The sequence below is a fragment of the Pteropus vampyrus genome, unplaced genomic scaffold (genome assembly GCF_000151845.1).
Source record: "Pteropus vampyrus isolate Shadow unplaced genomic scaffold, Pvam_2.0 Scaffold6, whole genome shotgun sequence".
Classification (NCBI taxonomy): Eukaryota; Metazoa; Chordata; class Mammalia; order Chiroptera; family Pteropodidae; genus Pteropus; species Pteropus vampyrus.
This window is the reverse complement of record NW_011888787.1, coordinates 78,586-93,666: the sequence shown is the minus strand read 5'-3', so window position 1 is coordinate 93,666 and position 15,081 is coordinate 78,586. Positions and strand designations below refer to the sequence as shown.

The following is a 15,081-nucleotide window of genomic DNA, read 5'->3' as shown; positions in this document are numbered from 1 at the left end:
GCATACGCACACACTCACACACGCTGACACATGTTATTAGAGCCAGGGAAGTAGGCGGAATCGTACCTGGAACTCCAACATTGACTTGCCCTTGTTGGATTCCAGCATGAATCGGAAGGCACCAATGCCTGTATTTGGGTTGTCAGCTTCCTCCCTGTTGCCCTGGTAACAGAGGAAAGGAAAAGAGAAATAGATTTTCAGTCAGGATTATCAGCTCAAGCAGTACTGCCCAATAGAAATGTAGTTAATATAATAACATATTAATTTTACTAGCATATTTTACTTAACCTAATATATTCAAAATAGTATCTCAACTGTAATTTGTATAAAAACTATTAATGAAATATTTTGCATTCTTTTTCTTGTACTACATTTTCAAAATCTGATATCGCTTTCACGATTACAGCACATCTCAATTCATACCGGCCACGTGTCAAGTACTCACTAGCTATATATGGCTAGTGGCTCTTCTACTGATGAGCACAGACCTAGAAGATTCCAGTCACCACGCATTTGAACTGGGGTGATAGAGAAAGGTCGATCTGATTTTCCTTATTTTTAAATGGGGAACACTGAGACATGGAGAAGAGCCCCGATTTAGCCAAGATAACACAGTGAGTTCAGCATGTGGGGGTGGACTAGCCTAGAGGACAAGCGGGCAAATGCATTTTAAAGGGACACAGTAGGAGCCACAAGCATGGCAAATTCTGGGTAGCAGTTTGGACTCCCGCACATTTGCCTTGTGTGTCTTCCATTGGTGACATGACCTTGCAGGGGTAGAACTAAGAGACGTGTCCTACCTGCAAGCCTAGTGTGTACAAAAAACAATACAGTGGAGAAGTTAAGAGCCTGGACTGGAGCTCCTACTAGTCCTGTGGGCTTAGTGAAGTCATTTAACCTTTCTGCTCCTCAGTTTCCTCATCTGTAAAGTGGGAATAATCATAGATCTACCTTATAGGATTGTTTCGAGAATTAAATAAAACACTTTTAATTTTAAAAAGGTTAAATATCTAAAAACTCCAATCATATAAGTTGTAGGTGCCTTATTGTTCTGGACCCGGTGGCCAGTTACACCATCAAAATCCATTCTGGGATTGGCTCTGGTTTGGTGCTATTTGGTGCTGGTTTAATATTGTTGAGGATAATTCCAAATCCTGGGGCTGGCTGAGACTTCCAAAATAAGGGTATCTCCTGGTTTATTGGTGACCTTTTTGTCAACCTAATCAGGGGAAATAAGGCCAGGACACTACTGGGAACACAGGGACCCAACTTTCTCCTCCTGCTTCCCGAGAACTCGCCTGCTCTTTTAGCCAGTTCCACACCATTTCCCCCCAACCCCCACCCCCACAGCACCTCCCAAGAACTTTATTCTGCTCTCTTTGAGAAAGAAGACAGGGTAGAGGTCAGGAGCCAAGGAAGTTATAACCAAGTTCAGTTTATTGGGGGACACTTCATCATAGGGTTGTACTGTATATGTATCACACCTAAAATAATGCCAGGCACTTATTAAGTGCACCATAAGTGCTGGCTTATTATTATTATTTGTTTTCACTGCGCTAGAGTCAACAAGAGGTCAGAACTACTCAAGATCGACCCATATTGTTTTGTGGCTCATGAGCAAAAACCATGCCACATGTCATTAATCTTCACGGTGAAGCAAAGATCTCAAAATTTGGATTTAGAAGTGAAACACTAGAGGGAGGAAGAAAAAACAGAAACTTCATTATTAGGATTTAGGGCTCTGAAGCAAGCCGCCGTTTTCATTTTTGCCTATAATTGTTCAATATTATACCTTATTCAATACCTCCAAGATTTTCCAAGATACGGCACATAGAAAATGATCATGTCTGTACAGCCAACTGGGGTATACAGAGGAGGCTGCTGGCAGAGCAGCTTGCCAACAGAGGCTGTGGGGCAGAGCAGTCCATCTGCCTCAGGCCTTGGTCAGTCCCCTGACAGCTGAGGGGATCAATAGCATGGAACATCTGTAACCTATCTGGAGCACCTCAGAGTGGCATGACCCACCCGTTGGGAAGTTCTACCTCATATCAACACTACTACGCCAAACAGTTACAAATGAACTCCATTTATTCAATAGACATTTAATCACAGAATACTTGATAAGTGGTAGGAACATTAGAATATAACTGGAAAGAAATTAGAGTTAATTTAATTCAACCTACTTATTTTACAAATGAGGAAACTCAGATCCACAGAGGCTAGGTGATTTGTCAAAAAAGCATAGTATACTATAGTGTCAGATTCAGGACTTTTAAAGAACAAAATCTGAAAGCAAAGAACATGGGCATCGCTCTTTACCCATGGCTATGACCAGATGAAAATTGTTATTCTGAAGAGCGGGGATTATATAGGAATATTAATGAGAAATCCATTAAGTTCTCAACTTGGGGGTTAATCAAAGAGGAACAGCAGCATGATAATAATAGTTTACATTTCTCTACTTGAACTATACTTACACTTTGTAGTAGATGCTGCTGGTGACCTACCCAACATCTATTTCCTTCTTCCTTACTTAATCTCATTCTAGTGTCTCCTCATCTCCCACGTGCTTATGGGAAGAGTGATTTTATCCTAACTCAGTGCGTAAATCTTAATCGCTTTTGCCTGTAATTTTTTGTTGTTATTTTTTTAAATTGGTTTTAATGTGGGAATCCTGGCCATTGGGAGGTAGAAGGGAGATCTGTGGGAGGGCTTCTGGGAAAAGATTCTTTTCTACTAAAGAGACACTAGAAAAGATGGTCTTGTTCGGTTTCTGAATGTAGTTTTGTCTGTGTTTGATGTCTGGAATTCTGTAGCCACCTTGCACCCTGAGGGGAGCTGGTCCAAGAACAAAGCTGGTACCTAGAGGATGGATGAGTGGAGAGATGGAAAGAATTTGAGCCAGTAGATAATGACATTCTTGATCCATGGATGCAGCCAGCCCTGAAACCGGCCCTACTTCTGGGCTTCCTGTCCATGTTAGATAACACGTTTAGTTCCTTTATTTATTTCCTTAGGCCAATTTGAAGTGAGGTTTTCTATTACTGGCATCCAAAGGCATCTAAATACATAACGTGTGCTAAGGGCTTGAATATGTTCTTTTATCCAATAATCCTATGTGATAGGTATAACTGTTATCCTATTTTACAGATGAGGAAACTGAGACTTAGAATAAGTAACTTGCTCAAAGTCACATAGACAGTAGAACCATAATTTCAAAATAACGGATTCAGAGCCCACGTTCATAACCACTGCTTTCTATAATCCAAACTAATGTTTCATTTTACAATACATTAGGTGACAAGAATGACAAATGTGCTTTCTTAATTTTAATTGGCTTTGATTAATATAGAAATGTTTTTATGCCCTGCAGTTACTGCTGACTGGGGCAAAAAGCGATGGGAGAAAAACAGATGGATCCTTTAAACAGATGAATACTTTATAATTTAAAGTATTCAACACTAATCCACAAAACAGATAACTGAAGCAGTTTAGTATATGTAATTACATCTTAAATGCAAAGAGAGCAGAAACAGAAAATTGGTCTAACTCTGTCAATGAACTTGTGGTGGGGGAGGGAGTGGGTAGGGCGGAAGAAGACGGTGTTAACTTCTAAGGTGTACCCTACGCTAGAGAAGTCTGTAAGTCACCTTGGGTTCCAGTCTTGGCTCTACCACTTACTAGCTCTGTCGCTTTAGGGAAAACTTCACTTCGGTGTTTTTAACTTCCTCATCTGTGAAACAAGGGTAATAATGGTATGATGCCTCATAGGACCATTGTGAGGATCGAATGAGATAAAATACATATAAATCCCAAGAACGGTCCTTGGCACAAAGTAAATGCTCAATTAGGATTAGCTATGGCTATCACCATCATCGTCATCATTCCAAAGAAAAGATGTTCTTTTTAAAGAGAGTAAGTAAATTATCCTCCCCATTTCTAGAAATGAAAAAAGACAAGACACTGTATTATAAAGTGTGCTTTATTAATAAGATGAAGTAATGGAGGCAAGAGACAAGTGACAGTAAAAAGTCAAATAAAAGATCAGTGAAGGAACAAGGGACTAAAGTCCTAAATCAAAATTGGAGAAAGCAAAATTTAAGCTCAATTTTTATTTTGGAATATCTCTAAAATTCCATAAATCCTGTATTAAAAGTTTCTAGATCAAAGAGACACAGAGGTTTCTAGATACCAAAGAGACAAATAACAGTAAAAACAGACACATATAGAATTTGAGACTGAGACATATACAGCATGTAATACAAAAGCTTGACGGAGAAGAAAAAAAAAAACAACAGAGATGTATACAGGAAAGGAAACAAGAATCCATGCTCTGTTTCCCAATAATATACAACACTTCCCAACCAGCCACTTCTCCCATCCCCACTCGCCTTCCTTCCAACTCCAAGTAACTTACATTGAAAGATGCCAGGGCCTCGGAGACACTCTTCTCAATGAACTCATCAGTGATTCTTCGGGAAGGATGTTCATTAAACACAGAGTTCATTAGTGCAATCTTTGCAGCGCTCCGCCGGGCCTCAGCTTTTGTGGGGCAAAACTGGGCAGGGGAGAGAGAGAAAGAGAGAGAAAATACGTGTATATGCGCATCTGAGAGAGAGAAGGAACATAGGGAGCGAAACACTTGGGATGGAAGACACTTGGACACTCTTTGGATAAATCAGTTTTGTTCGACACAAGCTCCAAAGTTTTTATTGCAAAATGGTCGAGACATTTGGAAACATAAGTCTGATTCAACATCCTGAAATCATTAGGGAACTGGAGATGGCTCTAGCTCATACCAAGTTGAATGTAGAATGAGGAAGGCTGCTGAAGTCAGCAGATAATCACTGGATAGGAAAAATAGCCCTGTTTTTAACTGTCAACAGAATTAATTACTCAAAAGCCAGATTCTGGCCAGCCTGATAGAAATCTGTATCTTGTTTTCTTGTTCTGTGGACAGGCAAGATTTTTTTCATTCCTCTAGATAACCCAAGATTAGAACAAAACTGTGTCTAGGCTGCTTCTGCAGAGGAGACCGGGAGTCTCTATCAGAAGCACCCATCTGGGATTCTTGGACTTTGCTTTTTGCTGTGAGCAGGCAGTTCCCCCAATAACATAGTGAGCCAAGGCGCTATCCCTGAACAGAGTCTAAGGTCTAAAGAAGGCATCTATAGTCTTTTTTTTTCCCCCAGTGGAAGCAAGGAGGACAGGGTTGGCTAAGAGAAGGAAAGATGACTCGAGGAAAGCATGAAAAAATTAAAAATTCATGTTTTTACACTGTATCCAACATAGGTATAACAGAAGAAATCTGATTTTCAGAAGTCTTCAATCGCTCAAGTTTAAATCCCTAGGCACCATGGGATTCCTTTATAATTCATCTTCGCTGGCTGCTTCGAAGGCCTCTGTGCCCTCTGTCATTTACGATTAGGATCAGAGGAAAGGAAGGAAGTGATGCCATAGTTTTAAAAAGCAGACCAGGATGTGTTTGGTACTTAACCATCCTTAATATCAATAATTCCCAATTTCCTTTGACTGACAGGTCTCTCCGAGACAGCATATGAAGCCTGGTACCTTAACCCTAATTAGGTCTTCTTGCTTCTTCAATTTTTCTGTTTCTCTATTTACTAGCCTGTTGCCCATTCTACTACATAGTGCCATTTCTAAAAAATTATCTATTAAGAAAACCACCGGGAGAAATTTCACATGCTCTAAAGTGAATATAGAAGAGAGAAACTGAAAGGGGGCATGACAAGTAATTCTACTCTTTCAGGAAATAACGGAGAGCAAATTACTATAATGGTCGAACTTTGGGCATCGCCATAAAATAATCAAGTCCTTACTCAACAATATGATGAGGTGGGAGAAGAAAGGAATGATCTTATTCTCTAGAAGAGAAAGCATAAACAGTAGTCATCCTGGACACCTATTTATTTCTCTCAAATGGCTGGTGTTCTGAGGGGAAAAAATTTAGTCACCTGATCTGAAATGAGGCTTCCCTAAGACTGCTGGTGTTCGAGGCAGGAACTGAGCTGTGATGGCACTCATGCACGCAACAGATTTATTAAGTGCTTACTCTGTGCTAGGATTTAAAACTGAACAAGGAAGAAGACAGACACTATCTCTACATCCATAGAGCATCATCTACTGGGAGAGAGAAACAATCAATTACGTAAGTTGTGATAAGTGATCTGATGGAGAAGTTCAAGGTACATATAGCAGGGGTAATAACTTTGTCTAAGGGTTATATAAACCGCTTGGAAAACAGAACAAAAGTGTCTATTCTCTAAATTCCCACCAAGACTCTAAGTTGACATTTCAGAAGGCTTCCTCCCTATATGCAACGTAAAGAATCCATCTTTGATGATAATATTCACACTAGTCAAACTTCCCATTATCCTACAGTAACAAGCTCTTTTCATCACCACATATTACAGGTCTCTCATATAACTGCAGAGTGCTAGCACTAGAAAGACTTTAGAAATAACCTAACCTCTCTCTTTGATATTATAGGTGGGGAAACTGAGGCCCACAGAAGTTACCTGACGTGCCCTGCTGGCAGTCAGGGGAGTGAGAATTTGGATCTGCTAACTCTTAGACGGGTACTATTTTCACCGAACGTAGTCCCTCCCCTTTGGTCTCTTCGAGAACTCAAATATTGCTTTTCTCAGTAGTTGCCTATGAAAAAGTACTGGGGTCAAGGAATAGTATTCTGTGTCCTCCAGAGGAGATGGCAGGAAGTTGGAAAGCCATATCGGGACATGGGTAAGGTGCTAGTAGTCTGAGACGCTGAGGAGGCATCTTCGTAACTGCTCAAATGGAAAGTGGGGCTGAGGTTTTGCAGGGTGAGGTTTTTTGTGGTCAGATGAGCCTCGGATGCTTTCCAGAATGATTTGCCCAGACCTGGTTCCGGCCTTCAAATGAGTGATTTCAAACAGAGATTTAATGGCCAAAGTGATGGAGAAAGTCATTATGGGCACCTAAGCAGTTATCTGGGCTCCTGCTGATTCGCAGCTCTTACCTGGAAACTCCCAAAGCAGCTTCCCCCAGGCAGGGTGACATAGCAGACATAGGGAGGGCTGTTGGAGGGGACCATCTCATAAACCACTAGAGCCCCATTCTTCAGGTCAGCCCCACGGGACTGCTTCATCTGCCAGAATTCCTGCAGCGCCTCCACCACGTTCACTGCGAAAAGAGAAATGCGTTCAGCAAGGAGAGCGCCTCCTAGCGGTGCTCTGCTTCAACGCGCCTACGTCGAGAGTCTACCTTCCTCAGCTCCCTGCCCATTACCATTTAAAAGCCGTTAATGATGAATAAACATAGGCTGTGATTAAGCCATTTGCATAGGAAGACCAGAGTGTGCCTGCCCTCCTCCCCGACCTCTCCACTTCACGTTTTGATGAGTCCTGGACACCGAAGGGGAATAACTGAAACACTGGAGGCAGAGTTTCCAAGGTCGGCAGGCCATTATCACTGCCTGAGGAAGTGCAAGTAGATCACCGCCACAATAATGAGAGCAAACATTTACTGAACACTTGCTGTGTGTCACCCATTTAATCACGACGACCTTATGATGCAGGTACTCTTATTGTCCCCATTTCACAGATGAGGAAAGGGAGGCAGAGATGTAATAGCTATAGGATGTAATAGCCTAAGGATGTAACAGCTATAAAGTAGCAGAGCGCAAATTCAAACCCAGGCATTGGTTCCAGAGTCAGTGTCCTTAACCATCGCACTATACTGCCACTCAAGGAAATGTGATCCTATTAGCCATTCTCAAGCCTATGCTTCTGGTGAGCAAACCCACAGCCAGATTCCTTTTCTGTCCTGGAATACTATGTGTACACTATGTAAGAGGAAGGAGGAGAGAGAGGATGGGTGAAGGAGGGGGAGGGAGAGGGTGGGGGCAGAAGGGAAAGAAGGAGAGAAACGAATTTCTCTTCTGAGGCTTGCCTTGGACGTAAGTAATTTCTGGAGAAGCCGTGTGTTGGGAGACGACCCTCCGCAGGTCTTGCGCGCCTTTCCGCCTTGCTGGGTATGCCAAGACGTCAAGGCCCTGACTGCTGTGTACTTGGGCCATTTCTCAGGATTGTGTTTGCAGCAAGAACCCTTGACAGATGAGATAACATATCCCTCTGGGACAAAGAACAAGCTTGCTTAGTGCTTGCTGTCAAATGGCAGATTTCCCAAGCTCAGTGTCCCTCTCCTGTAACGCAACCCATGGCCTGTGCAAGTGTCTACCCGAGCCCTCCATGTTGGACTTGGGAGGCAACGGGAACCGATGCAAACAGACATGATGCTCATGTCGTGCTCTGAGTAATAAAGTCCTTTGTCTCCGACCCAGAAGTCTCTTGACTTCTGCCGGCATCCATGCAACAGTAACCGGCTAACTTACTGGTTTTAGATAGAGTGAAATCAAACGCCAGACCTGACACTGTATTCCAGGACAGTTCCCCTCATCCCCCAATACTTGGGCTCAACCATTCCACAAATATGTATCGAATATCTGCTCTGTGCTAGACTCGGTGCTGGATGCTAGGCTACGATAGTGAGCGAAACCATAGACTGTTCCTTTCCTTTATGTACCTTACAGTCTAACGAGGAAGAGAGATATTAACCGAATCGCCTCAAACAAATGAAAGGTAGCCACTGTGGTGAGTGCTATAAAGGAGCGCTAGATGGTGAGAAATGTTGCAGGAGCATCTGACCTAGTTAAGAAGGTCCAGATAAAGCCGCCCTGATGAGGTGATATTCTTAGATATGAATTTGAATTCAGCAGGCAAAAAGGTGAGAGAACAGAGCTCTGAGCAGAAGGAACAGCATGTACAAAGGATCTGCAGCAGCGGGGAATATGGTGAATAAAGGGACTAGTGTGGCTAGAAAAGAGAGCGTGAGGGGAAGTGTAATGCAAGATGAGGCTGCAAAAGGAAGCGGGGCGAGACCAGGTCAGACCTTGCAGGCCATGTTGGCGTGCTTCAAAAATAACCTTTCATCCGAAGAGCAAAGGGAAGCCACTGAAGGGTTATACATGGAAGGAGGGGAGATAGCAGTTTGCCTTTGGAAACGATCACTTTGACTCAAGGGTTCCAAACATTTCAAATGGCTTTAACTGAAGCCTCCTAAGTTATCACAAGCATTCTCCAGTATCTTCCGGCATGATTACTTTCTACTCTCAGTTACAAGGCCTCATTCATCCTTTTAAATTGTGTTAGTTCAGGTCTGCCAAGGAGAAGACACCGACGTGGGGCAGACAGACATACAAGAGATTTATTGGGGAGGAAGTAGGAGAAGGGAGAGGCTTCAGCCCATGCCGAAGGTCTGGCACCTGCAGGAGAAGAGAGAGAAAGAAGGAGGCTGAATATGAGACTGCAGTGCAGTTCCAAGAGAGGTCTGGCCGGGCGAGTGGGAAGTCCTCGAGCCACAGGGGTCCCACCTCTCGCCAGGATATGCCTGAGTTAGCACCCCTGCTGAGCTCTGTCACTGTCTGGGAGCAGCCTGCAGGATGTGTAGCCTCAGGGCAAATGTGATGATGGACTTAGAGAGGACAGCAGCTCAAGGCTGTCCGTCAATTAAGCTCCCTGCACCGGGAGATATGAACAGCACATTTTCATGGTTGCCACACAAACATTAAGCAAAAATATGAGCACATAATAGGTATGTAGCTCTATTCTAGCCATTAGGGATGCAAAGATAAATAATACGTGTTCTCTTCCGGCAAGGTGTTTAAAAAAATCTAGTGGCCAATAATAACTATTATCTCACCTGCTCTACAGCTGAAGCAAGCACCCTGTGTACCAGCCAGTCTCTGAAAGGCAGCATAAGCTCTTTTCTAATACCCTATATTTAACTGACTTTAGAATGTTCATTCTTCCATTAAAAGACAGCATGAAAAGGAAACTCTCTTTCCCACCCTTAGTTTTGGCAGGGGCTCCTCCAGGGTCACTGCTGCCCAGAAAGCTCAGCCATCTTTGTTCTTTCCACTGAGATCTTTTCAGCCCCAGTTCCCTCTTTGAGACAATTTAGCACAATGTGCTGGATGACAGCTCTCTTGACATGCGAACAATAGGGAGAATATTGAAATAAAGAGGAAGGGGAGGAGAACATATAATGGGGAAGGTCCCACTAAAAAGCATGCGTCCATTCTTCATTCAGTCAAATTCCTTTTGACACAGAGTACGGGACTATTTTTTAATGATTACTCAAAGTCACAGGAAATAGGGAGCCTTATTTCAGAAATGTAAACATGAAATGGAAAATTGGGCAAATGCTCCGGGAAAAAAGAAATTAGTTGTGATCTGTATTTGAACATGCTCCCAGACACATTCAATTTTAGAGCTGAAAGGGACTTTAGAAATCATCTAGCCCAGCTCGGGCTAAGGAAGGGTAAGTGATTTGCTTCAGGTCACACAGCTGTGGCAGAGACGGGGGCAGGAATGTAGATATCCTGATGTCAGTGTTTTTTCAGTTTGGAAACCTTAATCCAGGGCCCAAAGTCAAGTCTATGGTTGAGCTTCGAGGGGGTTCAAAAGTCCCCGAAAACTCTAAGAAAATTATGTGTGCACATACGAATATTTATGGGGGGGGAGGGTCGTGCCCACAGTTTTTAAAAGATTTTCAGTGAGGAACCATAGATATAATGGTTTCTATAAGGATGGTTAAAGAACAGTGAGTCTCATGTACCTATTTGATAAAATTGAACTTCAGTGTCATAAAAAAGTCATATTGATTTTGTAAAAAAAAAAAAAAAAAAAGAACAGCGAGGTGGGAGGCAAGCAATGACACATACACATCTGACAGCTCCAGTGGCTTTTTGGAAGTCACTGATGGCTGCTGAGCTAACAGGGACAAGAAAGACTGAGAGGGTGAGGAATATTAATTACTTGTACCATGATGCTGAACAGCGACAAAAAGAGAATAATTTTGGTTTTGCTCTTAGGAGATAAAATATTAGATGAATGTCCAAGTGGGGTGAAAGGTACAGATTGCATATCCGCCAGAGTAAAAACATTAAAACAATATAGAAAACTACAGTCAAAATTTGATGTCATAAAAATGAACATAATCTTGTAGTGGAAGAGCATGGATGGATAGTAAACAGATAACGGAACGGGGAGTGAGTGAGAAGGTTCTCTGTGGTGAAAGATGGTGAGAATAGGCTGGCCTGGCTTAATTCTCATTATCGTTATGAAAATAGAGAAGCTGGTGAACAGTATTTTATCTGATATTTTCTATTCCAGTTTGTAGAAGGTACCCCTGAGTGCAAAGTGACAGTGACTTTGGGAAAGGACTAGGGTGGGCTGAAAAATGCCCCCTGCCAAGATGTCCACTTCTTAATCCTTAGAACCAGTGAATGTTACTTTATGTAGCAAAGACTTTGCAAACTTTGCAGGTGTCAGATGATCATAAAATGGGGAGATTATCCCAGATCATCTGAGTGGGCTCTAAATACAATCACAAATATCCTTAGGGAAGGATAGTTGATTAAAAAAAATACAGAAGAAGAGAATGGCGGTAACCGTGGAGGCAGAGATTGTAGTGATGCAGTCCCAAGCCAAGAAATGGTGGCAGCCACCAGAAGCTAGTAGAGGCAAGGAAACAGATCATCCCCTATCACCTCCGGAGGGAGCACAGACGTGCTGACACCTTACTTTTGGCCCAGTCACACTGATTTTAGGGCTTCTGGCCTCCAGAACTGTAAAAGAATAAATTTCTGTAGTTTTAAACTACCAAAGTGGGGATAATTTGTTAGAGCAACCACAGGAAACTAATATTTCCAATTCCAAAAATTGGAAATATTCAGATCAATCAATTTTACTCCACGGTCACTTACAGGCAAAGAAGCTGTCTGTGGTTTTGAGGAAAAGGAACAACTAGACAGAAAATACCACCAGATTCACTTGTTCAACCTAGTGGAAAGCTGGGCAGAATTTCCAATCACAGAACCATATTATGATATAAACGGAGAGGAATACTTAAAAAAAAAGGGTTTGAATAGGGCAATGCAGAAGTTACCTAGCAAGGAAAGTCATTCAGTCAGTCATGGCAGTTTGGAGATTTCCAGATGTCAAACATTAGAAGGGGACTATATGCCACATAGAAGAAAGGGGCAAGGGAAACGGTGAGGCTAATAGCACCTCTCACGCTCAGCTTTCGAAGCGTTTCCAAATGCACTGTAATAGTGACCCTTACGGAGTGCTACGTGCTGCATGCTTTACATTCATTATCTCATTTAATCCGCACGAAACTATCAAGATAGGTATTATAATATCCATTCTACAAAATGTTGGTGAGCTAAGGAACAGGCCACAGTGGCAGAACCAGGATTTAGAACCCATGTTTGTTTGCCTCCAAAGCCAACTCTCTTTCTATTGTATTATCCTGCTTTATCTCACCATTAAACTTCACACATGCTCTGGGAAGTGGACTGTGAGCTCCATGAAGGTAGGGACTGAGTATCTGTCTTGTTTACCGCTGCAGATGGTGATCAAGAAATAGACGTTAGATGAATAAATAGAACAGATGAAGCCTAGAGAGACTAAGCAATTTATCAAGATCACACAGCCATTATTTGACAGGGCCAGGTTCTCCAAGATGCTACAGCATACTGAGCTATGTGTGTATCTTGGGCAGGGATTTGCGGGGGTGGGGGGGGTGGAAATACAGGACAAACAGGTGAAATAACAGAAGAGGTTGTGTCTTGTTTTGTTTGTGTAGATGCTGAGATCCTACATGAGTGGAGGTAAAGCTGAAGACCGTGACTCTTCCAAGGTGAATTTCAAGCAGTAAGAAGGTGATGAAGGGTGTGAACTGAAGATGATGCAGCAAAGCACTGCCGGATCAGAGGGTGGACTGGGCAAGGACCAGAGTAAATTATATTCAGCGGACTAGAGCCAGCCCCCAAATACCACACCATCAGTCACAAGGGTATGTGGGTACATGCCAACGGCAGTTTTGCCTATTAATCGAAGCAAAATAAGTGATTCCATGTGGTGAAGGGCTTCTGAGCCAAATCGGCAGAGATTCTGCTTGCCTGAAGCTGAACTATCTGCCAAACTCTCCCGAAGTACTGGCTGGACACCCAGACTGGAAATGAGAAACTCAAAACTAATGAGAAGCACTGTGGTGGGAGGTAGGGAGGTCGGAAGAAAGAACTGCACAGAGTCTGAAGCCTGACTGATTGCTCTTTGTCAGTACAGTCTCCTTGTTTCCTCATCCTTTCGAAGGAAATGAAAAAGTGTTCACAGGACACTCAGTTTAGACGCCAAAGCAGAGGCTCTCCAGGTAACACAAGAGAAAGGAAACACTCCTCTACAATTTTCACGCAAGTTTCCAAGAGGAAGGATTCAGACCCAGAGTGACCACTCCTGGCTAATCCTATGCCCAGAGGTAGACCTGCCCTTGGTCTCAACTTAAAGAGACAGAAAGCAGCAGGACAATAGCTGATGGCAGTTCCGCTGTTAAACGCAGGACTTAAACTAGGAAAACAACTGTGTCCCCTCACCACGAATTTCAGAATCATGCACGACTGTATTCCCAGCACTCTGCAGAGTGCCTGCCTCACGGTAGGGATTCAGACTGTTGAAGAACAAAGGGAAGCTGATGGTGAGTGTATCATTGGGCACATATAACAAAATGGATCTAAAACTCTGTTTTCATAGGACTCTGGGTTTATACTGTAAAGATTTCAGAGTGGGAAAAAATGAGACATCTTCTTCCCAAAGGAATATGAACCAATAAATCTGAGATAATACTCATTATTTTTAAAGTACCCATTATGTGTCAGGCACAATATCTCATCTAATCCGCATAACAACCTCTGAAAAAACTAAAGCTCAGTGAGGTTAAGTCACTTTCCCAAAGACAGAGCTGGCAAATGACAGAAATTTAATCTGGGATTTAATCCAGACTTGTTTGACTCCAAACCCTGCTTGTGCTCTTTTCACTATATTTTCTTAGGGAGAAAAAAAAATACAAAAGCACAACCAACTCATTACTGTCTGTAGAGAAAGCCCTGAACTTTTCTCTACATTATTATTAGACTAGAAAGTTAAAGATATAGTCACTTTCAGGTCAGGCAGGACCTGGCCAACCAGAGATAAGTGATGTCTCAGAAATTCCAGACCTAAATTTTGTATCCCACCCCCCTTTCTTGTTACACTACAAATCTGGAGTTGAAACTCAGGAAATTCTGCACTGGTTAAACAGAAACAACAAAGAAAATCCTCAAATCCCCCTTCTCAGAAGCCCTAGAAATTAGGCAACTTTAAGAGGAAGATTTCTGTTGGAAATCGGGTTGCTCCCTGGCTCTTTTCCACGGAATTTAACATTGAGAGGCCAAGGCCTGGGATTTATCCTCGGTTCCTGGGCGAGGGCCAGGAAAACAGAGCCAGACAGGCCGGAGTTGAGAGGCTCCATACTAAAAAAGCCCTCGAAGTGAGGTATAAGTCACAGGAAGCTGGTGTAAGTTCAATGGTTTGGGTCCAGATTTAAAAGCAGTTATGCTAAGTGACTCGTGAAGGCACTACCGAATTCCCCAGCAACTCTGAAGTTGCATTGGAAATCTCAGAGTGACGATAAGAAAAGAATTAAGAAGTCAGAGAGATGAAATACATTTACAAGAGAGCCCAGAAATTGCTGAGATCACAGAAGATTGAGAGGGTATGGATGAGAAACGTCTTGAATCTGAGATAAAGGATAGGATCCCACAAGACGGGACTGGTCCTCAAAGGCAGAGAGATGTTAGGTCATTAAGCTGCAGGAGAAATTCCGTTTCTGAAGGAGAAAAGGTTGGGAAGAAAACAGGGTTGTGTCTGTAAAAAGGGATCCCTGGAGAATACAGTAGTAACTCAGTAAAGGGGAGGTGAGAGGCTTAAACGTGTGTATGAGTGTGAGTCTGCGTGCGTGCGTGTGCGTGTGCGTGTGCGTGTGTAGCCCAGAAGGAAACTCCCCAAAAGGAAATGCATGTGAGGGCTCTGCGCCAGAAAGAGCGATCCAGAGGACTGTGGGAGCAAGGCTTCGGTACAGAGGGCGTCCCGGCAGGAGGCGGGACCCCGCAGACTCACCTCGGCCATAGCCCTGCGTGTG

General features: G+C 42.9%; 1 protein-coding gene across 1 annotated transcript in view; it reads right to left on the bottom strand.

Moving 5' to 3' along the window:
* Positions 1-6: 6 nt before the first annotated feature.
* LIX1L (limb and CNS expressed 1 like) overlaps positions 7-15,081 on the bottom strand; it is a 15,483-nt gene continuing 408 nt past the window's right edge. Inside the window, exons 2-5 of the mRNA XM_011366072.2 lie at positions 15,060-15,081; positions 7,019-7,182; positions 4,418-4,558; positions 7-162 (exon numbers count right to left, since the gene is read on the bottom strand). Of these exons, the coding sequence (XP_011364374.2) occupies positions 37-162; positions 4,418-4,558; positions 7,019-7,182; positions 15,060-15,081 (453 nt within the window). The 3' untranslated portion in view covers positions 7-36. The remainder of the gene's footprint in view (positions 163-4,417; positions 4,559-7,018; positions 7,183-15,059) is intronic.